Below are 24,383 nucleotides of genomic sequence, written 5' to 3'. Positions count from 1 at the left end.
CGCTCGCCCTGATTACTAGGCTCTGCTTTTCGCGACCATTCGCCGTGTCGGTTGTCCACGAGGTTTTAGCCCCCAGCGGGCGCTCAAGTTCGCTCTCAAGCGTGCTCTGTAGCACGAATTGTTCCTTGCGACGCCTGCCTATATAACGAGCACATTCTCCTGTAGTTCCTTTTTCTGCTCGTCGCAGAATACATTCTGATAGCCCCTACTTCGTCCAGATGACAGCTTCCTCAATCAGCCCTTTTGTCCGAGGGCTGAGATTTTCCGGCATGAGAGTACGATGCGCTCTTCGGGACGTCGTCGCAGGCCGTAAGGTGACCACACCGCCTCGCGCCCTCGTATTCTGACGACTTCGTCTGTTTGTTACTTTCACCTTCGGCGCTTTCTCGGCAGAGCTCGCAAGACTCTTATCTCGCCGGGTAGTGTAGGGCGCCACTCTGCACCTCACAAAGTGGAAGATCCGAGACCAGGGCGTGATTTTGGGAATGCGAGAGATCTTTAGCCCCAAGGAGGAGACATTATTATATAAGGCAGACATTTGAGGTTGAGCGACAGAAAGAGTGATCCTCTCTTCTCCCATCTACTCATTGATCAACTACTATCGAAAGGCACTCTCAGCATGACCAAGGACCATAGTACCTCCGCCTATTTTCTGGCGCTTGGTTTTTGCTTCGCCACTACCGTTGCTGGCATGAACCCTGGCATGGACGTGAGTCTTCTTTCTTGCGGCTCCTCAGTATTCAAGAGTACTGACGTCAGTGCAAAGTCCATGAATGGGCAGTCTCAAATGGGTAACGAAGGCACTGATAGCGTACAGCTGCATTTGTACCGTCGAGGGCTACCAGCTTGGAAAATTATACTCATTACTGAAGGGGTCATTGGGGCCTTTTTAATACTCTTCATGATTGCCATGAAGGCATTCGACGCAGCACGCGACTGCTTTCGGCGACGCAACGACCGCCGCTCTAATCGTCGCGTCGCCGATGATTTTGACGCCACTGCCGGACATCACGAGCCTGTTGATGGTGCCAACGTCCCAGCTTTAGATGAAAATGACATCGAATTGGCACAAATGCCCACCGGAATTACTTTTGGTACGACCTCACAAGCAGGGACCTCCCAGGCTGGGAACTCATTGACAAAGCGAACGATGCTTCACTTACGACGTCGCACTTTTTCTCACAACACAAAGGGGCAGGAACCACCACACGGACCTGTTTTTGCCAAGTGCGTGTTGGAGTCTCTCGGGTCTCTCAGGTTGTCTCCACCCCCGGAGGAAATCACCAGCCATCCATGCTACTCCTTTTTCAAACCAGCCTACAAGGTTGTCATCACCCACCTCAACGAGGCGGGTAAGCTCGAAGAGATCGTCAAGTTTCTGGGGACGCAGAACCTACAGATCCACTTAACGTCCGAGGACGCCCAGGCTGCCTTAAATAAATATCCAAGGACTCCTGCCATCGTAACAGGTATCAATAGCCTCCTTGTCGACAACGCAAAGCCAGGTCTGTTCGAATGTTTCAAGAGGCATCTCAGCTCGTAGAACGTCCATGTAACTCTCCATCGTCCTCTTCCCTCTCTCATCAAATCGTCTCTATAATTTCACAGAAACAGGGCAGGTGTCGCGGGCGACGCATGCCTATATAAAAGGTCCTTTTTCCCTGTACAGTAGTTGCTTTTCCTCCTCAGCTAAGAATACATTCTGATAGCCCCTAGTTCGTCTAGATGACAGCTTTCTCACACAGCCCCTTGTCCGAGGGCTGAAGGTTTCGGCAAGAGAGTACGACGCGCTCTTCGGGACGTCGTTGCAGGCTGTAAGGCGACCACACCGCCTCGCGCCCTCGGATTTTGACGGCTTTCGTTTACTTATCATTTGAGAGACTTGTGAGCTTTGCGAGCTTTGCCGGGAGAGCCCCGAAGCTGACGTCACCTCATGACTCGGGGCGTCTGCACCTCACAAAGTGATAGGTTGGAGACCGGGGCGCGACTTGGAGTAGCGCCAGAGATCTTTAGCACCAAGGAGAAATGTACAGCATATATCAGACCTTTGACGTTGAGCCACAAGAAGATTGGCTACCTCTTCTCGCATCTACTCGTTGTCTCACTGCCATCGAAAGACTCTCTCAGCATGAAGAAGAAACAAAGCAGCTTCGCCTATGGTTTGGCGCCTACTTTTTACTTCGCTACTACCGTCGCTTGTATGGACCGCGGCATGAACGTGAGTCTTTCCTTTTCTCGAGGCTTTTCAGTAGTCAGGAATATTGACGTCGATGTGAAATTCATGTTCGGACAGCCTCCGATGGGTAATGAAGGCAACAATGGTGTGCAGCTGCATGGTCACGGTCGAAGGGAAACAGATCAAATGGGTGTAGCAATCACTTTGGCCTGTGTTGCGGTCTTCGTATTACTTGCCTTCGCTCTCGGCGAACTCCTCAATTGCTGCAGGCGTAATCGCCCCGCCCCCGGGGGCGTGAACACCGCTTTCAGACAGCACGAGCCTGTCGATGGTATCAATGCTCCACCAGTAGGCGGACACGACATTGAATTGGCACAAAGGTCCACCAGAGCTAGTACGACCTCACAGGCTGGGACCTCATTGACAAAACGGATGATGCTTCACTCACGACGTCGGGCTTTTTCTCGAAACGCAAAGGCGCAGGAATCACTTCATGAACCTGATTTTGTCAAGTGCGCCTCGGAGTCTCTCGAGTCGGCTCCAACTCCGGAGGTAATGACCAGCCATCCATGCTACTTCTTTTTCGAACCAGCCTACAAGCTTGTCATCACCCACCTCAATAAGGCGGGTGAGCTCGAAAAGATCGTCAAGTTTCTGGGTTCGCACAGCCAACAGAGCCACTATACGTTCCAGGACGCCCAGGCTGCCTTGAAAAGTTATCCAATGAATCCTGCCATCGTAAAAGGTGCCACTGGCCTCCTTGTCGAGAACGCAAGACCAGGCCTATTCGAGTGTCTCAAGAAGCAACTCAGCTCGCAGAAGAACATGCAAGTACCTTTCCTTTCTCATCAAATCGACTCTATGACTCTATGAATATTACTCTTCAATAATATGAAGATAAGACGTGCCCTTTGGGACGTCGTCGCAGGCCATGAGATGACCACACAGCCTCGTGCCATCGGATTCTGACGACTTTCGTCTTATCACTTGAAAGATTTGTGGGCTTTGCGGGCTTTGCGAGCTTTGCCAGGAGATTTAATTTTCAGTTTCGGCGCTCTTTCGGCAAAGCTCGCAAGACTCTGATCGCCGCGTAGTGTAGGGCGCCAACTCTGCACCTCACAAATTGGAAGACCCGAGACCAGGGCGTGATTTTGGGAATGTGAGAGATCTTGAGCCCCAAGGAGGAGACATTATATAGGGCAGGCATTTGAGGTTGAGCCACAGAAAGAGTGATTACCCCTTCCCCCAACTACTCGATATTGATCAACCACCATCGAAAGACTCTCTCTCAGCATGAGCAGGAACCAAAGCATCTTCTTCTACCGTCTTGCGCTTGGTCTTTGCTTCGCCACTACCGTTGCTGGCATGGATCCTGGCATGAACGTGAGTCTTCTTTTTTGCAGCTCCTCAGAATTCAAGATTACTGACGTCAGTGCGAAGTCCATAAATGGGCAGCCTCCAATGGGTGACGAAGGCAACAATAGCATGCAGCTGCACGTACACCGTCGAGGGTTGCAACACTGGGTCAAAATGTTGCTTGCTGAAGATATCATTGTGGCCTTCTTTGTTTTTGGCATGATTGTCGCGGCGGCATTCGGCATAGCACACTTCTGCCATCGCCGCAACCTTCGTTCTCGCGTCGCCGATGTCGAACCCGCTGCCGGACATCACGAGCCTGTCCATAATGCCAACGTCCCAGCTTTAGGCGTAAACGACATCGAATTGGCACAAATGCCCACCGGAAATGCTCATGCTACGACCTCACAGGCTGAGACCTCGCAGGCTGGGACCTCACAGGCTGGGACCTCACAGGCTGGGACCTCATTGACAAAGCGGATGATACTTCACTCACGAGGTCCCACTTTTTCTCGCAACGCAAAAGCGCAGAAATCACCCCATGGACCTGGTCTTGCCAAGTGCTCTCTCAAGTCTCTTGAGTCGCAAACTCCGGAGGAAATCACCAGCCATCCATGCTACTCCTTTTTCGAACCAGCCTACAAGATTGTCATCACTAACCTCAATAAAGCGGGTGAGCTCGAAAAGATCGTCAAGTTTCTGGGGACGAAGCACAACCCACAGAACCACATCACATCCGAGGACGCCCAGGCTGCCTTGCAAAGTTATCCAAGAACTCCTGCCATCGTAAAAGATATCAATGACCTCCTTGTCGACAACGCAAAGCCAGGTCTGAGCGAATGTTTCAAGCAGCATCTCAGCTGGTAGAACGTGCATGTAAGTTTCCCCCGTCCTTTCCCTCTCTCATCAAATTGACTCTATGACTCTAAATAAAATTACTCTTCAATAACATTGTCTCTCTTCAAAAATTTGTCCAGAATTTTCTTCCGAGCACAGGAACGGCCAGGAGGACGACTACTGCGAAAAGTACTTCTGCCAAGCGGCAATCTCGATTGGCGCCCTGGGCGCCTCTCGTCCTGTCCACTTTCTAAATTGGTGGCAGCCTTGCTCGAGCACAATCGTGACGCCGGTGATGCCCGTCCAGAGTCTTCCTTCACGCAAATTACGCCTGTCGGCCGAGGCAGTTGACTGGGCGAAGGTGGCATTGGTCTCCCGGACCAGTTGAATAAGAGGCGTGTTCATGGGCTTGTACGACATGTCAATGACGACGCCTCCTTTCTCGTTGGAGAGAATAGAGCGAGGCAAGATGATGCCTTTGCCACTCGAGGGGTCGAGTGACGTGCCATCCGAAGGGACGTTGCTCACGATTGCCACCGGCCTATGAGGGAGGTCGTTGAGCGACGAGACGACGACGACGTTCCATTCGCGCGGGACTTGGCTCGCGAGCTGATCTGCATTGGCTTTCGTCCGGTTGAAGAGCATGATCGTCTTCGCGCCGAGCCGGCTCATGGCGTACAGGGCCGCCCTGGCCGATCCTCCAGCACCGATGACGAGAGCTGTAAAGTCGCTCGAGGAAAGCTGGATTGGCGAAAGATTACGTCTTGAGCATTCCGCAATCGCAATCCAGTCGGTGTTGTCGCCCTCGAGCACTTTTCGACCATCCTGGCGCACAATCGGGGAAATGGTGTTGATGGCTCCGATCGCCTGAGCTTCCGGCGTGATGACATCCAGAAGCTTGATGATGGAAAGCTTGTGGGGCATCGTCACGCTCGCTCCGCCAAAGTCTGCCGAACGAAGGAAAGCCACGACAGCGGCATCGTCGGCCTCTGCCGTTTCGAGGAGACCGTACTGGTGAGGTAGTCCGAGCACCTCAAAGGCTGTGTTGTGCAAGCAGGGGCTCAACGAGTGCGAGATGGGTGTGCCGAGCAGAGTGAAGCGCTTCGCTGGCAGCTGGCCAATGAGGTGGAGCGTCTTTTGGATCTGCGAGAACGTAAGTTGACCAGGAGCTGCCTTGAAAGGCATGTCCTCGTTCGTGATGGGCGAAAGGACTGGGTTGAGTGTCCGAGACATCTGGCCAATCTCGCCCATGTTGATAGCCAGCAGCGGCTTGGCGACCGGCAAGCTCGAGACTCTTGCCCTGAACGCCTCCAAAGAGAGATTGTCGGCAAAGGATGTGGCTCGGTTGACGATCTTGGCTACGTCGCCGTACTTGCACGCCTGCTCGAACTTGCCCAGCGTCGATGCGTCCTCCCACTTCATCTGACCGGACCAATCGTGCCAGGAGGCAATGATCTTGGAGTGCCCACGATGGGCGCGAACGGCATCGAGGCGAGCTTCGGGCCAGCGCAGCTCCAAGTCGACGTACTCGCACCCGTGTCGGAGACCAAGCTTGAGGAGCTCAAAGTAGGTGTCCTCTTCCTCGTCAGGGAACATGCCGCCCTGACTGACAGTACGGACGACATAGACGATTGGCAGCCACGTCCTCTGCCTCAGGGCCGCCAGCTGCGTAGCGACATACTGCACCGGTGGGACGTGTCCCTTCTGGGGTGGCACACCCTCAGGGTTGAGCAGGTCCACTCGCACCTCGATAGCATCAGCTCCCGCCGTGATTTTCTCAATGATCGACAGCGCTGGACGCAGGTCCGGGAAGGTGAGGGAGAGAAAGTAGGTCGACCTCGTCTCCAGATCGTCGACTTGGTTGGCTTCCTCACCAGCAATAAAACGGAAGAAACGGGCAACCTCTGCCTCGAGCCCGACGGCCTTGCGAATAGAGGCTGCCTTCGAGGGTGGACCCATGGTGCGTGTCCCGTCGACGGGAGTCGAGGGGGGTGGCAGCGAAGCAATTTCGGCGTCAAAGGCGTCAACGACATCGGTATCTCCAGAGTACGAGACGAGCTCGTAGCTAGAGCACTCGGAGAACCAGGGTTGTCTCCTTCTGAAGACGTCTCGGACTGGCTCGCCGTACGCCGGTCGATCGCTCGTCTCGAGAAAAGAAACCACCTCCTCAATGTCTCTCAATACATATACGACTGGTCCCTTTGTTTTCGCATACTCCATCAGCAGCCTTCGGTTCTCTTCCATCTCGATTACTCCGCCGCCCAGCGAGATGAGATGGCCGGTAGCCCTTTCCGTCATGAGCTCTCTGAGAATGTCCGTCTCTGCCTTGCGGAAGGCAGGCCAACCGTGCTCCTTGACGAAGCTGTTGAGATTGTAGCGCTCGTTGAAGAGCACGTCTGCGTCGATGAACGGCCGGTTCAGCGCCGCAGCGCCAAAGCCTCCCAGGTACGTTTTGCCCGAAGCTCGCATGCCAATGCAAAAGATGGTGGCATCGGGCCGATACTGGACCGGCGTGAGGCTTTTGCTGATGTTGCTCAGCGACGAAGTGCTGGCCACCGACGACGAAGCACTGGGGGCCGGCGCATCTGCTCCTTGCACCCTGACGCCTACTACGCGCTCCAAGTCGTCCCACCAGTTGGGCCACGTCTTTTCGACACAGCGCTTCTCTTCCAGCACTGTGCCCGGGCCAGGTGTGACGAGAGCCAGGATGCTGAACGCCATGGCGACGCGATGGTCGTCGTAGCAGTGGACGCTGACATTTTGATTGAGCTTCTCGTGGGGCACGCCAAAGATCTCCAAGCCATCTGGGTGTTCGACAGTCCTGACACCAAATTTGGCCAGCTCGTCGATCATGGCTGCAATGCGATTGCACTCCTTGACCCGCTGATTGGCGATGCCAGTGATGCGGGTCGAAGGCAGATCTCCCTTTGTTGCGACAGCAAAGAGGACAGAGGCCGTCAGGAAGGCGTCGGTCATGGGCTCCATGTCGACTGTCCCAATCTGACGGAGTTGGCCCAGCGGCGGTCCCTTGACAGTGGTGCTCGTGGCCGTCTGCGTCACCTGACAGCCCATGGGCTCCAAGACGTCCTTTGCGAAGCGTGCGTCGCCTTGCAAGCTCGCACTGCCGATGTTTGGCACTGTGCATTCGGTGCCTGTGATGGCGGCAATGGCCAAAGGGTATGTCGCGCTACTAGCATCGCTCTCGATGTCGTAAGTGGCAGGGCTGACATAATGACCCCTCGGGACGCGGTACGTATTGAGGGGCGTTCCCGTCTTTGCGTCGACCAAACGTTGTACCTCGACGCCAAAGGACTTCATCATTGCGATCGTCATGTCGATGTAAGGCTGCGAGATAACTGCGCCTCCCACAAGGTCCAAGATGACGTCGTCTTGGGCGTATGGCGCGCAAAGGAGAATCGATGAGACGTACTGGGAAGAGATCGTGGCGGCCAGCTCGATCCTTCCACCGGCGAGCCCTCCAGTTGGGCCTAGGATGGAAAGAGGAAGACAGCCGTTCGCTTCTTTGTAGGAGATGGCAGTCCCGTTGGCCACGAGGGCATCAACGAGAGCACCAATCGGTCGCTCCTTCATGCGCTTATTGCCCGTGATGGTGACGGGGTTGGCCCCGCCGACGAGGGCGCACACCGTTGTCATGAAGCGAGCAGCAGTGCCGGCATTCTGCAGGTAGATTTCCTTGTCTGTAGGTGCCTTGAGCCTTCCCTGATTACCCTCGACGACGATGGTGTCCCCCCCGTCCTCCCACGAGAATTGTGCGGCCTCGAGATCGTGCAGACCGGCCATCATGACCTGCGTGTCGTCCGAGTGGAGCAGGTTGCGCAGGCGGCAGGTGCCTTTGGCCAACGACGCGAGGATCAGAGCACGGTTCGAGATTGACTTGCTTCCCGGTGTCGAGAGAGTGAAGGGCTTGATAGCCGAAGTGGGAACGACGCGGGCAGCCAGGCTCAGCACCCTCCTGATGATCGCATCGGCCACCGTGCTGGCCTTTTCCTCGACGGTCGCTCCGATGCGAGCAAGGAGCACGATCTTCTTCTCGTCACCGCTGTTCTTCTTGTCTACACGCATGATGTCCAGCAGCCGGTCGACTGTCAAGCCAGAAGAGCGACTTAACCGGCTCACACGAGGGTCGGCCATGGTGACGGGCAGGTTGTACTCCTTGAGGCAGCGTGTCAAACGACCAATTGCGACCTGCGAGAGGCCGTTTGTGAAGCGGGCAATCTCTGCCTCGAGAATCATGCCAATCGAGATGCACTCGCCGTGGAGCATGTCGGGCGTCAGAACGGCTTCAATGGCGTGGCCGATGCTGTGGCCAAAGTTGACAAGGTTACGAAGGCCAGTCTCCTTTTCGTCGATGTTGACAATGTGCGCCTTGACGCCCACCGAGCCTCGAATGACATCGAGGAGCAGCGTCTGCGCCTCTGTCCGTGTCGCCAGGGTGCGACCTTGATCCTTGGGCGCGTTGGGCGGAAATGGCCCGAGGACGGCCGACTTGATCGCGGGTGCCCTTGATTCAAGCTTGGCAAAATCGACTTCGTCCCAGATGGCGGCAGTCTGTTCAGATGATTTTGATGGATGAGTACGTACGGAGGGCAAGGAACTGAAGAAGTAAAGAACCAACCTTGACAACTTCAGCCATGCCGTTGCTCCACTCCCTTTCGGGCAGCGTCTGGAGGAAGGCAACATCGATGAAGATGAAATTTGGCTGGTGGAACGCTCCAATGAGGTTCTTTCCGTGCGGAGTGTCGATCGCTGTCTTGCCCCCGACGGCCGAGTCGACCATGGCCAGGAGCGTTGTGGGCACCTGGACGAACTTGAGGCCGCGCATGAATGTCGCCGAGACGAAACCGACGAGGTCACCAATGACGCCGCCGCCCATAGCGATGACGACGGCATCCCTCGTGACTGCCTGGGAGAGCAGCCAGTCTTCGAGCATGGCCTTTGTCTCGCGCGACTTGCTCGTTTCGCCGGGCGGAATGACCTTTGTAAGGAGCCTGGGTGGCTTGGCGAGACCCTGCTTGCCCATGAATGTGCGGAACTCGGTCTCGAAAGCATCGAGATGCAATGCGGCAATGTGTGAGTCGGTGACGAGGACGTAGGTGGAAGAAGGCAGGCTGGTAAGAACGGTTGCGACGATGTGTGGGACCAGGTGGAAGCCGAGCTCGATGGTCGACGAAAGGCATCTGAGCCGATGGACGGCCGCGCCCGTAGGCCCTGTCACCGGTGGTGCATGGTAGGAGGCGACCTTTTCGCCCGTAGTGGACGAATTCGATGTCGCCGTCGCCATGTCAGGGTCAGCGGCTAGGGGAAAAGCAACGTCGTAGTTGACGATGACTCGCGCGTGCGCAGGGAATGGCAAAAGATAAAATTGAGCAAGAAGATCTCGACTATTTATGCAGGCCCTCGCCCCGTCGGCCGAGTGGACGAATTTAAGCTCGCTCCACTACTGCTCGCCTGCCACTCTCTCCGACACGACCGGATCGACGGGATATGGAGGGCGTCACGCTGCTCGAGAGTGGCGCCTCACGAGCGCACTTTGCGCTCGTCAAGAAGCTCGAAGGGACCGAAAATGCTGCGGTGAGTCTTTCTATGCTACTCAGTCGACGCTGCAACAAAGCCACATGCTCATCATTCGGGAGATATCGACGCGCAGCTCGCAGACACGGCCATCAGCGCCGCAGTGGAACAAATCCGCAAGTCGCTCCAGGCCAAGGACGCATCCTCTTTCTCCCCAGTCAGTCTTGATCTGCCTACACACGCAAACCAGCCGCTCTGCTGATGCTTTTATGTCCAGGCTACTCTGAGCTCGCACTTTGTCGTGCTCCTGCACTGCGTCTCGCACCATGCCACTCGTATTTCTCTCGACTTTGCCCTTGTCCCGGCCCTGCACCTCGTCGCCACGGCCATGCAGCCACAGCAACAGCACGTCGCACACACAATTCTCCAGCATATTCTACTCGGCGATCAGCAGGAGGAGGCAGTAGATGGATCGCTGCTCCTGCTCAACACCACTCGGTCCCACCTCTTGGCCAGCCTGCCGGCATCATCGTCGTCGACGTTGTCGTCATCGTCTTCTTCATCATCGGCACATTCGAGCAGGAGGCGGACAACCTCTGCGGATGACTCATCGAAATCGAAGGCGCTGAGGTACGCGCAGACCTACTTTGCCCTGTCCTCGATCTTGTCCGGCCTGCCCTCTGGACCAGACGTTGTTCCAGCTCTGTTTGGCCCGACGCTGTCGCTCGTCGGCCACCGCGACGCAAAGCTCAGTGCTCTGGCTATCGATGCGCTCGCAACGCTCGAGTCTTACGTCAAAGACGACGACAGCGTCGCGATCGCAGCATGGGAAACGACCAAGACGGTCATCGCCGCCGAGTTCGGTACCATTGAAGCCAATGGCAAGGCAAGGGCAAGGAAGACGGCGCCGAGTCTGTCGCTCTTGACGCCGTGCCTCCGATCCATTTGCAGGGCATCCCAGAGGGGATATTGGGACGTGGAGAGATCGTTGGAGGCCCTGTGTCAGATACTCGATGGCCTAGTACATGACGACGCCGACCATGCTCTCGTCAGAGCAACGAGCGAGGCCATTGCCCAAGTCGCAGCATTGGGCAATCCTACGCCACATATTCTGGAAAAGGCGGCCGTGGCCCTTGTGGACGCATTTGGGAACTGTCAATCCACTTACTCGGCGGCACTGGGCATAGTCAGGGCTCTGGGTGCCCTCCAGAGCCGCGCACAGTCCTTCGATCCACCGCATGCACTCGCTCCAAAGAACCTCGACGTCGTCTGGAGCGCCGTCCGATGCCATCTCAAGGCCAGGAATGCCAACCGCAAAATTCTTGTCCTAGGTCTCGTGGACGCTCTCATCCCCTTTGGCAATCTGGACGAGGTGCATGGATTTGGTGCCGACGAGGTCGGGCAGATTGTCTCGCTCCTGGGTGACATGGACAGTACTGTCAGAGGGAGGGTGAGTCTCAACAGAAGCTGTTTAAACTCCTGAAGCTGACTCTTGTTGATCGAGCGTGTAAAAGACTCTCCACCTGCTCGACCAAGTCGACCCCGACCTATTGTTGCAGCACCAGGACCACCTCAAGGGCGCAATGGAATCGGCATCCATGCTACAAGACCGGATCGATCTGGGTGTCCGATGGATCGAAACCGTCTACGAACGGATGCGCTATTTGAAGAGGGGCCTTTGGGCTGGAGGCAAGGGCTTTGGCATAGCACTTGTGGACCTCGCTGTTCAATTCTCCAAACTGGATTACATTGAGGAGACGGTCGTCTCAAGTATCTTGTCACTGCTTCGAACAGGTGAGTGGCCTTTGTCGTCCGGCAACACCAAAATTCCTCGATTCGCTGGCCCGTCCTGACCAAATGCTCTAGCTCCTACCTCGTTTGCTCGCATCGCGCTTCATCCCTTTCTATTTCGCCTCGAGGAAGACTTTTTCGAAAGCGCCTCATCGCCGACTGCGGTCATGATGGTTGCCTCGCTGATTTGCGAGTTTGCCTCTAACCCCGATGAAGAGCAGGAACAGGATAACATCGATCAAGACGACGAGGAGATGGTGCCTACCAAAATCAAGGGCATCGAGTACCGCATGTTTGACAAGATGGCCTCAATCTTAACGGCAACGTCCTCTCCGGTCTTGCAAGAGGCCCTGCTCGTAGCCATGGTAAGGCTTACTCTGACTGTGGCCGAGATCCCCGAGTCAAGCGTAGCTACAGTGAGAAAGGTGCTCGAGCATGCTTCCAGTGGTCTTGTGCAGGCGGTGAGTCTGGTCATTGGTCGCAACCTTTGCGCACGGATCAACTGAAGAAGTGGGTCCACTCAGCGCGCAAAGCAATTCATATCCTTCTCCGACGACCTGCAGAGGTCCTCGTTGGTGTCTTTGCCACCTCGCCCCACGGTGAGTCCAGCTCGTTTACTTCCTCTTGCCGCAGAGGGTGACTGACGGGGTTCTATCCAGCTCACGGAAACCCTCGACGCCTTCGATCGACACTTTGCCGCTACATTGGCCAAGGAGCACGTCGGCAGTACCAGCACAGCCCGCACCACCGCACATTCTTCTTCTCCTGCGGAAGTCCGCCCGCTGCGGTACGAAGCCTACGACGATGTTGCGTCCTCACAAACGCCCATGGTTGCCTCACAGCAGCAGTCAAGTGGCTCGCTTGGAGGACCGCGGACAATGCCGAAGCCGTCTGACGAGCGGCAAAGGCTGCGGGCGAAGACGAAGCGGGAGGAAAAGATGAGGCTGGACATGGAAGCAAGCATCAGGAGGCTCACGCTCGGCCCAGAAGACAAGCCTGATGAGGAGCACGAGGGGGAGCAAGAGCAGGGAGAACAGGGACACTTGATTCTCTTTGACGCAGACCAGTCCTCGGACGCGCCCCAGGAAGAGAAAACGAGTTGATCAGTATTTATAGCTTACAACAACAACCAAAACAATGGGCGATCGCCGATAGGAGCGAGACGAGACGAGACGAGACGTCGCCTTGAGCAGAGGGGAGCAAAGAGGAAAGAATAGCAGAGCAGAAATCATCGTCAATCGTCGCCCTGCCTGGGCTTCTTCGATGCTTCGTTGTCATCCTCATCTTCGTCCTCCTCCTCTTCGTCCTCCTGGGCCTCCGGCCGTGCGCGCTTAGATCCCGCCCCCGATCCATTGGCAGCGCGGACTGAAGATGGCTCGTCCTCATCGTCGCCTTCATCCTCAAAGGTCTCGTCTTGCTCGTCTTCTCCGACGCCATCAGTCACCGGATTTTTTGCAGTGACCTATCCCATCTGCTCACCTTCATCTTCCTCGCCCTCGTACTCTTCATCGTCGTCGTCTTCCTCATCGTCGTGCTTTTGCATGCAGAAAATTGAGCATCATTATACCGCAGCCATGCATGATCCGAGCACATACGTCTTCAATCAGATATTTGAGACCTGGTCCTTCATCTCCATCCTCGTCCTCGTCTTCATCATCCTCATCATCCTCATCCTCATCCTCATCGTCGTCATCATCATCCTCATCATCATCGCCGCCATGGCTGACGTGATGATGTTCACGAGCGACCTTGTCCGAATGGCTTTTCTCGAGTCCATTCCCTTGGCTGAGAGACATGTTGATCTTGATGCTCATCAAAACGTTTTCCTCATCCTGACTCACCTTGTAGGCTCCTTTCCGACAACCTAAGAAAGACAACGAGACCGATCCGCAATCAGGTCAGGGACGAAAGAGCGACTAGGCAAGGTTCAAAGGCAAACGCACCGTCTCGGCCTCTGACGCCAGACTGACCGGTCCGCTTTCCTGCTCTTTTGACGACGCCATCATAGGCCAAATTACGTATGCAACGTGGGATGCTGTTTGCGAGAGAAGGGGGATAGCAAAGAAGGAACGACGGGAAGAAACAGGGAAGGACGACGGATGTAGACATGGCCCGATCGGACCTCTGTTGGTCCGTGCATTGTCCACGTGCATGGACTGTCAGGCCGCCAAAAGCTCCCTTATCCTTCCATTGTGAAGCAAGCCTGACTGGCAATTCCTATGCTAAGGGCCTTGAGGCCCAGTGCGGCCTGTTAGAATACTCTCGCGTTCCCTGTCGCGCACCTTTTGAGATGAAATCCGACGACAAGAAGTGACATCGACCAAGAATGGATGAGTGTGTCCGTCCGGTTCTTTGACAGGCGAGAGGAGGGGAACCTATGACGTGTTTGCGCCTAATTTTTCGACGATTTCGGGTGCGCGACTTTCTGATCTGTGCGCTGGCCCACATCCGCCTCTTGTTCCTCTGCTCTTGCCTACCGACGACGTTGACGACGAAAGGAAGAAGCCGCCAAAGATCATTGGGAGAATAGAGTCATGGCGCCAAGAAACAAGGCCGTTGGGAGCTTGCCTCCGTCGGGCAATCCAAATGTGCCCACGCCGCCCGTTCGGTTTGGCGAGACGGTCGTCGATTCAAAAAACATAGGCGCGAAGGACAAGCGAGACGGATATGCTCCTGCCGACAGGTCGCAGACCACGTCGAGCGTGACAAAAGCGAGCAGGAAGCAGCAGCAGAAGCGCCGCCAGGGGAGAGGCTTTCTTGGATTCCTTTTCAGCTTTCTGACGCGTGTCTTTGCATTCTACGTCGCCATTGGTGCTCTCTGGCAATGCAGCTCGTCGCCGCTGGCCTTTGATTTCAAGAAGAACGACAAACGGGGCCTCTGTAGGAACCTGGCTCACGTAAAGCAAGGTCTCCAGCCCGTTGTCACTCCCATCTGGAACACTGTCCACGCCAAGATCGACCCCTACACTGGTCCATACATCAAGGCCGCAACGCCATACACCAAGGCGGCCTGGAAGACGACGAAGCCCTACTACGTCCAGGCTCATAAGAGAGGAAGAGCCCTCTACAATCGGCATGTCGAGCCGGTCAGGAAGCGAACGGTCAAGAAGGGCAGGGCATATGCCGACCCTCACATCAAGAACTTCAACGCTCAATACAAGAAGCAGGTCAAGCCGCACGTCGACAGTGAGTGATCTTTTTTTGTCCCTGGCTACTCCTCTTCACGACAGCACACTGAACAGGCGAGAGCGTCGGCAGACTTGCAAAAGACTGTCAAGCCCTATCAAGACATCTACACCCGCGATGTAGCGCCGTACCTGTCGCAGGCATACGCATATAGCCTGACGGCCAGTCATGCTTCGTACACCTTCTACGTCGGCCGGGTGCACCCCTTGGTTGTCTCCTCGCTCCGCCAGCTGCATGCCTTCTACGTGAACCATGCTGATCCAGCCATGCGCCGCGCATACAGCCTCTACGTGCGGCCACAGATTGACCGGCTGCTGGCCAAGATCTTTGAGCGAAAGGCTCATGCGACGGGGTCTGAGGCCATCAGGCAGGCAAAGCAAGACGTGCGAGAGGTACGGGCAGAGGGCGATGCAAAGACCAAGGCGGCTGTTGATGAGGCCGAAGCGTCGGCGCGCAAGTCACAGGAGGATCCCTCTGTGGTCGATCGCATCAAGCAGGCCGCCACCGCTGCAGTCGGACGGGGCGACGAGGACGAAGACCCGATCGAGGTCGCGAAGCTTGACGCCGAGCTCGATGCGGAGCTCGAAAAGATTAATGAGCAGCTCGATGCCTGGCTCGTCGGCCTCAAGAGACTCGAGAGCCAAGAGTATGTCCTGGTCACCCAGCGCATTGCGGAGCTCAGGAACCGCAAGCTTGCCGACCTGCCAGACCACTTTGCGACGCTCTCAGAGACACACGTCGAGGAGGAGGTGGCGTCAATCTTGGTCAAGCTCGAGAAGGTCTTTAACAAGCTCTCCATCGATGCCAGCAAGCCTTCGTCGACGCTCGACGAGCGTCTCGAAAAAGCGCGCAAGACGATCGAGGAACAGCTGGCCAAGCTCGATGCGAGCGAAGCAGAGCTTCAGAGCATGGTTCAGGGCTACGCTTCTGACCTGACAAAAGACGAGACACGGGCCGTCAAGGCGAGCTCCAACGAAATCAAGCGCTTCATCAAGGAGGCCGCCAAGAGCTTCGACCGCATCATGGGCGAAGCAAAGTTTGAGCGAAGTGTTGAAGAGTACGAGGGCTGGGACGACGGCCTCGCCAAGCGCGCCTCGTTCTTCCGCGAGGAGCTCCAGGCCCTCGTGGCGGGCAAGGCGCCCTACCGGTCCTCGGGCATCGAGAATACCACGGACCTGCGAAAGGAGCCGAAGTTGGACAAGCACATCGACGAGCTGCAGAAGCAAGTCACCAAGCTGTACAAGGCCGCCCGGTCCCAAGTCGACTCGTACGCCTCGACGGGCATCCTGCAGCTCCAGGGCCAAGGCTCGCTGGGCGCCATTGCCGATGTCCGGGACAACATCGTCGAGCAGGCCAGGTCGATCTCTGAGGGCGCCGCTGCGTCGATGTACGCCGCCGCTGTGGCCGCACGGAGGAGGCTCGGCATCGGCGGTGACGAGGAGCCGGCCCAGGGCATCTTGGCCCGGGTCGGGGAGCAGGCCCGTACGGCGTCGAGGTCTCTTGCCAGCGCTGCGGGGGCTTCTCCCACGCCCGAGGGAATTCAGGAGCACGTCGAGAGTGCCTACGACGCGGCCACGTCGCAGCTTGGCGAGGCAGCCATCGCAGCGGGCCTTGCGAAGAAGCCAAAGGGACCACTGGACAATGTGCGAGACGCCTACGAGGGCGCGGCCAAGCAGGCGGGACAGACGTACAACTCGGCCGCAAGCCAGGCTGGCGATGCCTATGCGTCGGCCGCAGATGCCGGCCACTCGGCCTCGTCGTACGTTGCCTCTGCCGTCGGTGGCCAGCCGTCGCCGCTGAGTGCGGGCGAGTACGTGGAGCAGTACGCAGACGCAGTACAGGACGGCCTCAAGAGCGCATCGAGCATGGCTGCCTCTGCTGTTGGCGCCACGCCCAGCCCAGAGAGCGCAGGCGAGTACGTGGAGCACTACGCAGGCGTTGTGGGCGACGCTGCGGGATTGGTGTACGAGTCAGCAGCCGACCTTGGGTCCCGGGGTGTCGAGCAGGGCGCAGAGGGGCTCCAGGGCGTCTACGAAGGGGTCAAGGAAGCCGTCGGACTGGGAGAGAGCGAAGAGGACAAGCTCGTGGGAAAGAATGCAGAGACAAAAGACTACAACACGGTGGGCAAGGCAGCAAAGGAGGCCAAAGATCGCGTGGCCGAGAAGATCCACCAGGAGTTGTAGCTGGTGCTCTTCTCGCGCTCTCTTTTGGGAGCTCTCTTGGGGAGACGTAACATTCACTTGTACATGGTGCGCTGTGTGTGGTCTTCTTCTGCTAGGAATGAAAAAGTTGGCATTGATCGAGATTGCAGGATCAGAGTGTCATACGGATCAATCGGACGGGGCGCCTACGATGACGGTTTGGTGGAGTCGCACTTGATGCCTGCCCTCGACTGAAACCCTAGTGGGGCCCACTTGCTTTCTCATACATCTTGAAAGGGCGATCGAAACGGAGAGTGTCCAAGAAAAGAAGGGATATTATGTTCGAGCGCAGCATCGAGTGATGAATCGAAGGTGGAGGGCAAGCTGAGGTGTCATCGTCTGGGTCGGTTCGTGCAGCTGGAATGGTGCAGCTGATGTCAGCTTCGTGAGCGTTGGGCTGCCAAAAGCCATCAGGCAGAGGTGCGAGCCCGTTTGAGTACGGTGGGCGGCGGACGGAGTTGGCCGCTGGCGAGGGCCTCGCGGATCTCCTTGCAGCCTGGACAGAAGTCGAGCTGGACCATCTCTCGCGGCGTCAGAAAGTCGAGACGCTGTGCAGCCAGCGGTTGTGGGTGTGGCTGGGCGGCAGCATCGTACGTGGCCCAGTAGAAAAAGAGACGGAAGACTATGTGCTGGCCGGGCTGGTCCTTGTCCGGCTGGGGCAAGTGGGAAAAGGACCAGCAAGGATCCAGGTCCGCGTCCGAAGAGGCTAAGTCGATGTCGATGCCCAGCTCCTCGGCGCATTCGCGACGCAGGGCTTGGGCGTGCGTCTCTTCTGGCTCCACCTTGCCACCTGCACGAGAAACACTGCTAAGCAAGTAATCATTCTCGGAGACTGACGGGTACCAACGCACCTGGGAACTCCCAAAGACTTGCAAAGTACTTCGAGTCGGCATTGCGGAGCGTGCACAGGATCTTCAGCGGTTCTTTAGGGTCATTGCAAGGACGAGGGTCGACGACAAAGGCGGCCACGACGTCCTGGTACCGGACCGGGCCCGGCGCTTCTACAGTCATTGCAGCGTTTAGAGGACGAGAGAAGGCTGAGAAAAAAAGGAATTTAAGATAGGTAGTGTTGGTTGGGCCTAAACGCGACGCGATGAAACAAGACTCGTTGAGGCACGTTTCAGTGGAGGGCAAAGCTTTTCAATTAGGTTTTGCTGAGATCGGACCTCTGGAGGGCGCAGAGGTGACGGAGGAGCCCGACAAATTTCTCCAGCAAGCAGGTACGCCCTTGTCGCCAACACGATGACGACGGAGGGGGGCGAATGCGGCGAAGAGGGCGTGAAGAAGCTGCCCATTCTGCACTTCAACGACGTCTACCGTGTCAAGCAGACGTCGAGGGCCCTTGGAGGAACAATCTCGGCAGACCAATTCGCGGCAAAAGTCGGCTCGCTGCGACAGTCGTGGGGCGAAGAGCCAAGGAAACTCAATCTCATCGGATCAGAAAACGGGATAGACGAGAGGAAGGGTGAAGAGATCGTTGATGCACCCAAGCAAAACGCAGAGGCGGACAACCTCAAAGGCCTTGTCCTCTTCTCGGGCGATGTCTTCAACCCGAGTATCGAGAGCAGCGTAACGCGGGGCGAGCACATGATAGACGTCCTCAACTCGCTCTCCATTGACTGTGCCTGTCTGGGTAACCATGACTTCGACTTTGGCTATCCCCACCTGCAGCGACTTATGGGCCTGACCAACTTTCCCTGGACCTTTTCCAATATTGCCGACGTGGCTTCCTCGTCGACAAAGGACAGCGAGCAAGCATTCAAGGATGAGCCGCAGGAAGGCGATGGGCAGGTGAAGGGCACGCTTCGCAGTTGGATCGCCCCTGCCATCAACGGCGTTCGAGTGGGCTGCATCGGCCTGGTTGAGAAGGACTGGATCGCAACCGTGCCCGCCTTTCCCCCCGAGTTTCGATACCGATCCATGGCGCAAGTGGCTCGGCGCATCTCCAAGGAGCTCAGGAGCGGAGATCAGCCCTGCGACGTTGTTGTGGCCATCACTCATTGCCGCCTTCCCAATGACATCGACCTCGCCAACGAGCTCGGAGCAACAAAGAATGCTCCGTTCGACCAGCACGGCGTCGACCTGATCCTCGGCGGGCACGATCACATGTACTACATCGGCAAGGGCATCGACACCTACGAGGGCGAGGAGTGGCAGGCGACTCTGCCAGGGGCGGAAAAGGACCAAGGGTGCATAATTGTCAAGTCAGGGACCGACTTCCAGGATCTGAGCGAGATAAGCCTCGAGCTGAGCGAGGTTCACGAGGGAGCCGTAAGGAGGAGGACGATTACAAAGGCGAGCGGTGAGCATCTTGCTGTCAAATCTTAAAAGTGTGATGACCGACTGACTTGCTCTTGAGTAGTTCGGCGACACAAGACGAAGCCCGATGATCCTACCCTCCCAGAGTTAAGAACGCACATTGACAGCCTCATGTCCAGAGTGGATCAGGCGACGGGTCAGCCAGTTGCATTTAGCCTGACGCCCCTCGACTGCCGCGCCGACAAGGTACGGACGGAAGAGTCCGCTGTGGGCAACCTCATTGCCGACATCTTGATGCATTCCTACGAGGATGCCTTGCGAGAGAGAGACAAGAGAGGTGAATTCGCAGAAAGGAGACCAGAGGACGTCAGGGAGGTCGACATGTGTCTTATATGCGGGGGTAGCTTGCGAGGGGACTCTGTCTTTGGGCCAGGCAGTGAGTGTATCTTCCTTCTTGGTGCACTTAGCGTCCCGCTGACGAGAGACCCGAAGCCATTGCGCTGCGAGACATTCTGACGATTGCGCCGTTTGAAGACTCGATCGTTGTCAAGGAGATGAAAGGGTCTGGCATCCTGGAGGCGCTTGAGAATGGCTTTTCATCGTATCCGAGCCAGGAAGGCCGCTTCCCACAGACTGCTGGTCTCTTCATCAAGTGGGACTCGCGCAAGAAGCCCGGCGAGCGTCTCGTGGAGGTGCGCCTGCTCGAGGACATCCATATGCTTCACCCAGACGGTTCAAAGGTCCAGAAGGATGACACCGAGGATCGTCGAGGCTCCGTTTCCTCTCTGACATCATACGCTTTTGAGCGAAGCGCAGAGGGAGGCTATTCGATTGATGTCAACAAGCCTCGACTGAGAAAGGGTCCGCACCTCGACTCCAACAAAATGTACCGTGTTGCGACCCGAGAGTACATGGCAGACGGCCACGATGGTTACACAGCCCTGTCAAGGGGAAATGACCTTATCGACCACGAGAATGGAAGCCTGATGAGCACGCAAGTCCGCAAATTCTTGCTCGGTGCCAATTTGATCTGGAGGCTCAAGAGCTTCAGGGACTCAGCCGATGAGACAGGAAAGGGTAAAGTAGGCATAGATGGCATGCTGTCAAGCAAGACGTCGAAGGCCGTCGATCGGGCGCACGCCATCTCAAAGTCGTATCAGTCCTCGGAACAAGCAGGGCCGCCTTCGACGCCTGCCAAGAAGAAGAGGGCGCCGCATGCTCTGGAGAACCTGGGCACCCCGGGGCAGCAGAAAATCGTCATTGATTCCAGTCCGGGAGGCATTCGCGATGCTATGCACGTCGGCTCGAGCGAGCATCACAGCCGTTTCGATGCCGTGACAAGGCACTACAATGCTTCCTCGTCTGCCCAGATGAGCAAGGCGCGTGGTGCCAGGTCTGCCTCGTCTGCCTCGACATCCTTTGATGACATAGACGAGGACTCGGGCGAGATGGATGTCTCTTTCCTCTCAAATTCCATTTCGAGCCTTCGCGCGCCCAGTACAGATGGCGGATTGGGACCTTCAAGTCCAGTTGTGGAGCGACGGCACCTCGAAGTAAGCCCCGAGGATGGCGAGGTGCTTCGAGAAAAGAGCAATGCGGATCTAGCCATCATTGCGCCCTTGGTGGACGGTAGAATGATCGATGTTGCTAGATTGTCTCCGTCATAATCATAGCCTCTTATAATAATACAGAACAGTACCATTACACTACTGCACAACGATGAATCCCAGCCAATTATTCAGACGTGGATGGAATTGACGACGTCCTTTGAGATGAACCAGGCCCGTTGGGCAGTCTTCTCCAGACTGGTTCTCGTGACTCCGCTTGGCACGAGTGCTTGCATTTCGCCACTTAGAGCAGCCCTGACAAGGTCCCAGACGAGTACCCTGCCGCCCCGGGCCTTCCGTAGCTGCCTGGCATGGCGCGACACCGTCTTGACCCTGATGACCGTCTCAAAAGCGTGCATACCCAGCCAGACGACCTCGTCTTTCTTTCCCTGCTCGACGCTCTTCGAAAGCTTTGCACCAGGATCTAAGTGAAGCCTCGCACTGTTCGTCCGCATCAATAGACATTCGTGCATGTACCTGCACGCGCGTTTGACGAGATTCAGCAGCAGTCGAGCCCCCTCTGCTCTCGTCGTCGCCGCCGACGATTCTCTTCGTTGACCTGCGCCCCTCTCGCGCCCTCCTTTCATCCGGGACAAGCCATGCCAGTACGAGATGAGCTTGAGCGCCGCGACGATGCAGGCCTGATAAATGTTGAGTCGTACCGTCTCGCCACTTTCCTCGGCAAAACAGACATCGTGCAGCGTCGAATCGGCAAAGATGACGTGGCAACGGCTCTTGATGGACGCTAGTAGCTTGGCCTGCATTGCCTGGCCCGGTCGCGTTGCCCTGCGGACACCCCGACTTGAGGAATAGGAGGAGCCGTACTCGATTGTGAGCGTGTCGGCGATGTGTATGCCCCTATAGCGATCGAGGTCGTGCATAACGGCTAGACTCCCCGTACGAATGAGAAAGCCACACCACGGAAACGCCTCTTCTTGCTGGTGACCCACTTGGACATTGAGTCTCGGAACATAGCCGCCCGAGAAGCTGAGTGTCGATGTGTCGCGGATCGGTAGGTCAAAATTGCAAAGACTCTTGGCGGGGGAAATGGAGCATCCATACTCTTTGAATCCCTGGTTCATCGCATCGAAAAAGGCCACTGCTGTGCTCTTGGACGTCGTGACGAGGAGAAAGTCGTCTGTGTACCTCAACAACAGCGTCTTCGTACCTGGTATCGTAGAAGTTTCGTCACCGGAAAGAAGTTTGAGATGAGACAGCTTTTCGCGCTCCATCTTGGCAAAGTAGTAGGAGCAAAGCAGCGTGGACAGGCTGCTGCCCTGCGGGATGCCGATGTTCTGCCGACAAAAGTCCTTTCCGATCCGGACGAGATTGCCGCGGACGTGCTGCTCGAGAAGCGCAATGAGGCGGACCCGGCTTTCGCGCGGATAGACTACGCCATCAGAGAAGATGACGTGGCGTAGCGCCTTGGCAAGCTCTCTGGCCAAATCGTCAAATGGTTGCTGATCCGTCTCGGGGCACGCCCGCTTGACACGGTCCTTTGTGACCCTGTCCGGTCCTGCAGGCGTGAGGCGCGTGTATCTCTGGACGATGTAGGAGTCATTGGAGAGAAGATCCTTGATGATGTCCAGCAATATCGTCTGATCGATGGTATCAAATGCGCACTTGATGTCCACCTTGACAAAGTAGAGCTTCGGCGGGGACTCTTGGAACGATTGCTTGAACCGTTTGAGCCTGACATAGATGTCGTTGGCACCAAACACGCTAGCACCCAAGAGATCCGGTTGAGCAGCCTTTTCATAGTTGAGAATGTGAAAGGTGGACTCGAGGACACTGTTGATGCTCTGTTGGAAGCCGGTTTTGTATGGATCGGCGCCATATTTCTGCGATCGCCGACGGAGATTGACAATCGGACGTACGCCGGTCTCCTTGGGAAGCAGACGGATGTAGGAGTAGCCAAAGTTGCGAGCCGACATGATCGAGAGGGCCTCTGCTTTGCTCACCGGCTCAAATGCCGTGGCTTTCAGCTTGTCGAGCACTGGAGCAGACACGTTGAGCCAATCATCTTGCCTGAAGAACAGCGTACGGTTTCGAAAGGCAGCTGACTCGGTAGCATAGAAGCTAGTCCTCAGTAGGGGAATGAGGATAGAGTCAAAGAGGTAGTAGATGAGCTCGTTGAGCACACATCTCCGCTTTTCCATTTCCTCGGCCGTAGGTCTCTGGTTGAGCGCTCTTCGGTTCGCTGGCAGAAGCCAGTGGCAGTCGGTGATGCGGATTCCCTGAACAATGTGGTGCAGATTGAGCGTCTCGAAGCGCCTAGCCGAGACGAAAGCATTGATGACTGAGAGTATCTGCTTACGGTTGTGCCTCGATCCAAACAACTCAAAGGGGACCAGGTTGAGCAGAACCAATTTGGCAAAGCGAGCTACGCTCTTCGTCGGCGTTCGGTAAACGGTAAAGCGTGGTGCAGGCCTCTTCTCCGTACCGGTCAGCTTTGGCGTCTGTGTTGAGACCATGCTGTGCTGCTGCTGCTGCGTCTGGAGAGATTCTCCGAGCTCCACCGGTGCTGATAGCATGGCAACGTTATCCGTCTCGACCATATTTGCAACAATCTCCTCTCGCTGAGCTTCCGTCATGCAGCGTCGACTCGGCGCCTTTCTTGGGCAGCACCGGTCCAGAAGCCGTCGATAGTCGAGCTTGTCGTGCTTGCGGAGCATGATCGCGACCAGCTTGACAGCCATATTGAGCCTCTGAGGCGTCCGGAGCCTTCCTCGTGCCTGAGATGGTCAAGCCAGCCCTCGTTAGCTCTAATCTCTTTACACACACTCACACACGCAGGGAGAGAGGGAGAGAGAAAGCGAAAGAAAAGAAAGGGGATGGCGGTACTCACGCTGATTTCTTTTTCTCGATGACTGTACTCCTGCCACCTTTCGCTCGTCTTGAATCTTTCCCTCGCGCTCGTAAAGACATTGTGCAGGCCGAACTCGCGAGGCCAGATGTATTTTGAGACGTGAAGTGCCCTCTGGTGAGAAAAGAATGCGTCGACCCTCGGCTTATTGGTGCCATGGGGAAGGACATGGTAGAAAGGGGCCCTCCGACGAAATTTTGCCAGATACGAGGGAGAGGATCGATTGAAGACATGGACGATGGGGAGCCCAAAGACTAGTCGCGACGACCGATCTCGGACAAGTCGAGCGTAGTAGATGCGGTTGCGCACCAGTGCCACCTCCGATGGCTTTCGCGCTGGGACTTGGTCCATGGCGATACGTCGGCCTCTCTTGGTCTTTTTCCTCTTGGTACCGGTGGCAGCGACAATAGGTAGCGACTCTGTTCGCTTGAGAGATTCTCGCGCATGCAAGCGAGGCAGCGGCACGCTGTCGACCCTCCTCTCCAGCGGCTTTCCAGCTGGGAGGCACTGGGCTGGTAGAGGCTGCTGTGCCTGCTGTGCCTGCTGTGCCTGCTGTGCCTGCTGTGCCTGCT

The 24,383-nt window shown here is 56.4% G+C and overlaps 8 protein-coding genes across 8 annotated transcripts; 5 read left to right on the top strand and 3 right to left on the bottom strand.

Annotated features, from left to right (window-relative positions):
• Positions 1-619: 619 nt before the first annotated feature.
• On the top strand, positions 620-3,145 carry FA10DRAFT_260447 (hypothetical protein; the record flags this gene model as incomplete). The annotated part of the gene is made up of 8 exons (XM_025520019.1): positions 620-709; positions 917-1,094; positions 1,317-1,352; positions 1,470-1,505; positions 1,717-1,780; positions 1,969-2,218; positions 2,690-3,007; positions 3,074-3,145. The coding sequence occupies 8 exons, from the start codon at positions 620-622 to the stop codon at positions 3,143-3,145; spliced, it is 1,044 nt and encodes a 347-aa protein (XP_025377850.1).
• Positions 3,146-3,469: 324 nt separating this feature from the next.
• FA10DRAFT_260446 (hypothetical protein) lies at positions 3,470-4,399 on the top strand (the record flags this gene model as incomplete). The annotated part of the gene is made up of 2 exons (XM_025520018.1): positions 3,470-3,559; positions 3,617-4,399. 2 exons carry the CDS (start codon positions 3,470-3,472, stop codon positions 4,397-4,399), a joined length of 873 nt encoding a protein of 290 aa, XP_025377849.1.
• A 29-nt stretch (positions 4,400-4,428) lies between these two features.
• On the bottom strand, positions 4,429-9,731 carry FA10DRAFT_267102 (Shikimate dehydrogenase). The gene is made up of 2 exons (XM_025521776.1): positions 9,006-9,731; positions 4,429-8,938 (listed from the first exon to the last, which is right to left on the bottom strand). The coding sequence occupies exons 1-2, from the start codon at positions 9,669-9,671 to the stop codon at positions 4,547-4,549; spliced, it is 5,058 nt and encodes a 1,685-aa protein (XP_025377848.1). The 5' UTR covers positions 9,672-9,731; the 3' UTR covers positions 4,429-4,546.
• Positions 9,732-9,874: 143 nt separating this feature from the next.
• Positions 9,875-12,795, top strand: FA10DRAFT_286337 (hypothetical protein; the record flags this gene model as incomplete). Its single annotated transcript, XM_025524068.1, has 7 exons — positions 9,875-9,961; positions 10,038-10,118; positions 10,179-11,351; positions 11,416-11,695; positions 11,768-12,153; positions 12,217-12,291; positions 12,352-12,795. 7 exons carry the CDS (start codon positions 9,875-9,877, stop codon positions 12,793-12,795), a joined length of 2,526 nt encoding a protein of 841 aa, XP_025377847.1.
• FA10DRAFT_267100 (hypothetical protein) lies at positions 12,632-13,783 on the bottom strand. Its single transcript, XM_025521775.1, has 5 exons — positions 13,636-13,783; positions 13,534-13,556; positions 13,288-13,477; positions 13,172-13,226; positions 12,632-13,114 (listed from the first exon to the last, which is right to left on the bottom strand). The coding sequence occupies exons 1-5, from the start codon at positions 13,693-13,695 to the stop codon at positions 12,927-12,929; spliced, it is 516 nt and encodes a 171-aa protein (XP_025377846.1). The 5' UTR covers positions 13,696-13,783; the 3' UTR covers positions 12,632-12,926.
• A 342-nt stretch (positions 13,784-14,125) lies between these two features.
• Positions 14,126-17,348, top strand: FA10DRAFT_267098 (hypothetical protein). Its single transcript, XM_025521774.1, has 2 exons — positions 14,126-14,878; positions 14,951-17,348. Exons 1-2 carry the CDS (start codon positions 14,227-14,229, stop codon positions 17,059-17,061), a joined length of 2,763 nt encoding a protein of 920 aa, XP_025377845.1. The 5' UTR covers positions 14,126-14,226; the 3' UTR covers positions 17,062-17,348.
• Positions 17,349-17,489: 141 nt separating this feature from the next.
• FA10DRAFT_286334 (hypothetical protein) lies at positions 17,490-18,090 on the bottom strand (the record flags this gene model as incomplete). The annotated part of the gene is made up of 2 exons (XM_025524067.1): positions 17,490-17,869; positions 17,931-18,090. 2 exons carry the CDS (start codon positions 18,088-18,090, stop codon positions 17,490-17,492), a joined length of 540 nt encoding a protein of 179 aa, XP_025377844.1.
• An 80-nt stretch (positions 18,091-18,170) lies between these two features.
• FA10DRAFT_241511 (Metallo-dependent phosphatase) lies at positions 18,171-21,076 on the top strand. Its single transcript, XM_025519252.1, has 3 exons — positions 18,171-19,381; positions 19,442-19,774; positions 19,831-21,076. Exons 1-3 carry the CDS (start codon positions 18,322-18,324, stop codon positions 21,003-21,005), a joined length of 2,568 nt encoding a protein of 855 aa, XP_025377843.1. The 5' UTR covers positions 18,171-18,321; the 3' UTR covers positions 21,006-21,076.
• The last annotated feature ends 3,307 nt before the right edge of the window (positions 21,077-24,383 follow it).

The sequence above is a fragment of the Acaromyces ingoldii genome (assembly GCF_003144295.1).
Source record: "Acaromyces ingoldii strain MCA 4198 unplaced genomic scaffold FA10scaffold_3, whole genome shotgun sequence".
NCBI lineage: Eukaryota > Fungi > Basidiomycota > Exobasidiomycetes > Exobasidiales > Cryptobasidiaceae > Acaromyces > Acaromyces ingoldii.
This window is presented reverse-complemented; position numbering and strand designations above follow the sequence as displayed.

Coding starts and splice junctions, on each gene's coding strand:
- FA10DRAFT_267102 (XM_025521776.1), bottom strand. CDS start 9,671: ATGGCGACGGCGACATCGAATTCGTCCACTACGGGCGAAAAGGTCGCC. Junction 8,939..9,005: donor GCATGGCTGAAGTTGTCAAG/GTTGGTTCTTTA, acceptor TCATCTGAACAG/ACTGCCGCCATCTGGGACGA.
- FA10DRAFT_267100 (XM_025521775.1), bottom strand. CDS start 13,695: ATGGCGTCGTCAAAAGAGCAGGAAAGCGGACCGGTCAGTCTGGCGTCA. Junction 13,227..13,287: donor TCAAATATCTGATTGAAGAC/GTATGTGCTCGG, acceptor TGCATGCAAAAG/CACGACGATGAGGAAGACGA. Junction 13,115..13,171: donor CGAGGGCGAGGAAGATGAAG/GTGAGCAGATGG, acceptor GCGTCGGAGAAG/ACGAGCAAGACGAGACCTTT.
- FA10DRAFT_267098 (XM_025521774.1), top strand. CDS start 14,227: ATGGCGCCAAGAAACAAGGCCGTTGGGAGCTTGCCTCCGTCGGGCAAT. Junction 14,879..14,950: donor GGTCAAGCCGCACGTCGACA/GTGAGTGATCTT, acceptor GAGCGTCGGCAG/ACTTGCAAAAGACTGTCAAG.
- FA10DRAFT_241511 (XM_025519252.1), top strand. CDS start 18,322: ATGACGACGGAGGGGGGCGAATGCGGCGAAGAGGGCGTGAAGAAGCTG. Junction 19,382..19,441: donor GACGATTACAAAGGCGAGCG/GTGAGCATCTTG, acceptor GCTCTTGAGTAG/TTCGGCGACACAAGACGAAG. Junction 19,775..19,830: donor CTCTGTCTTTGGGCCAGGCA/GTGAGTGTATCT, acceptor AGAGACCCGAAG/CCATTGCGCTGCGAGACATT.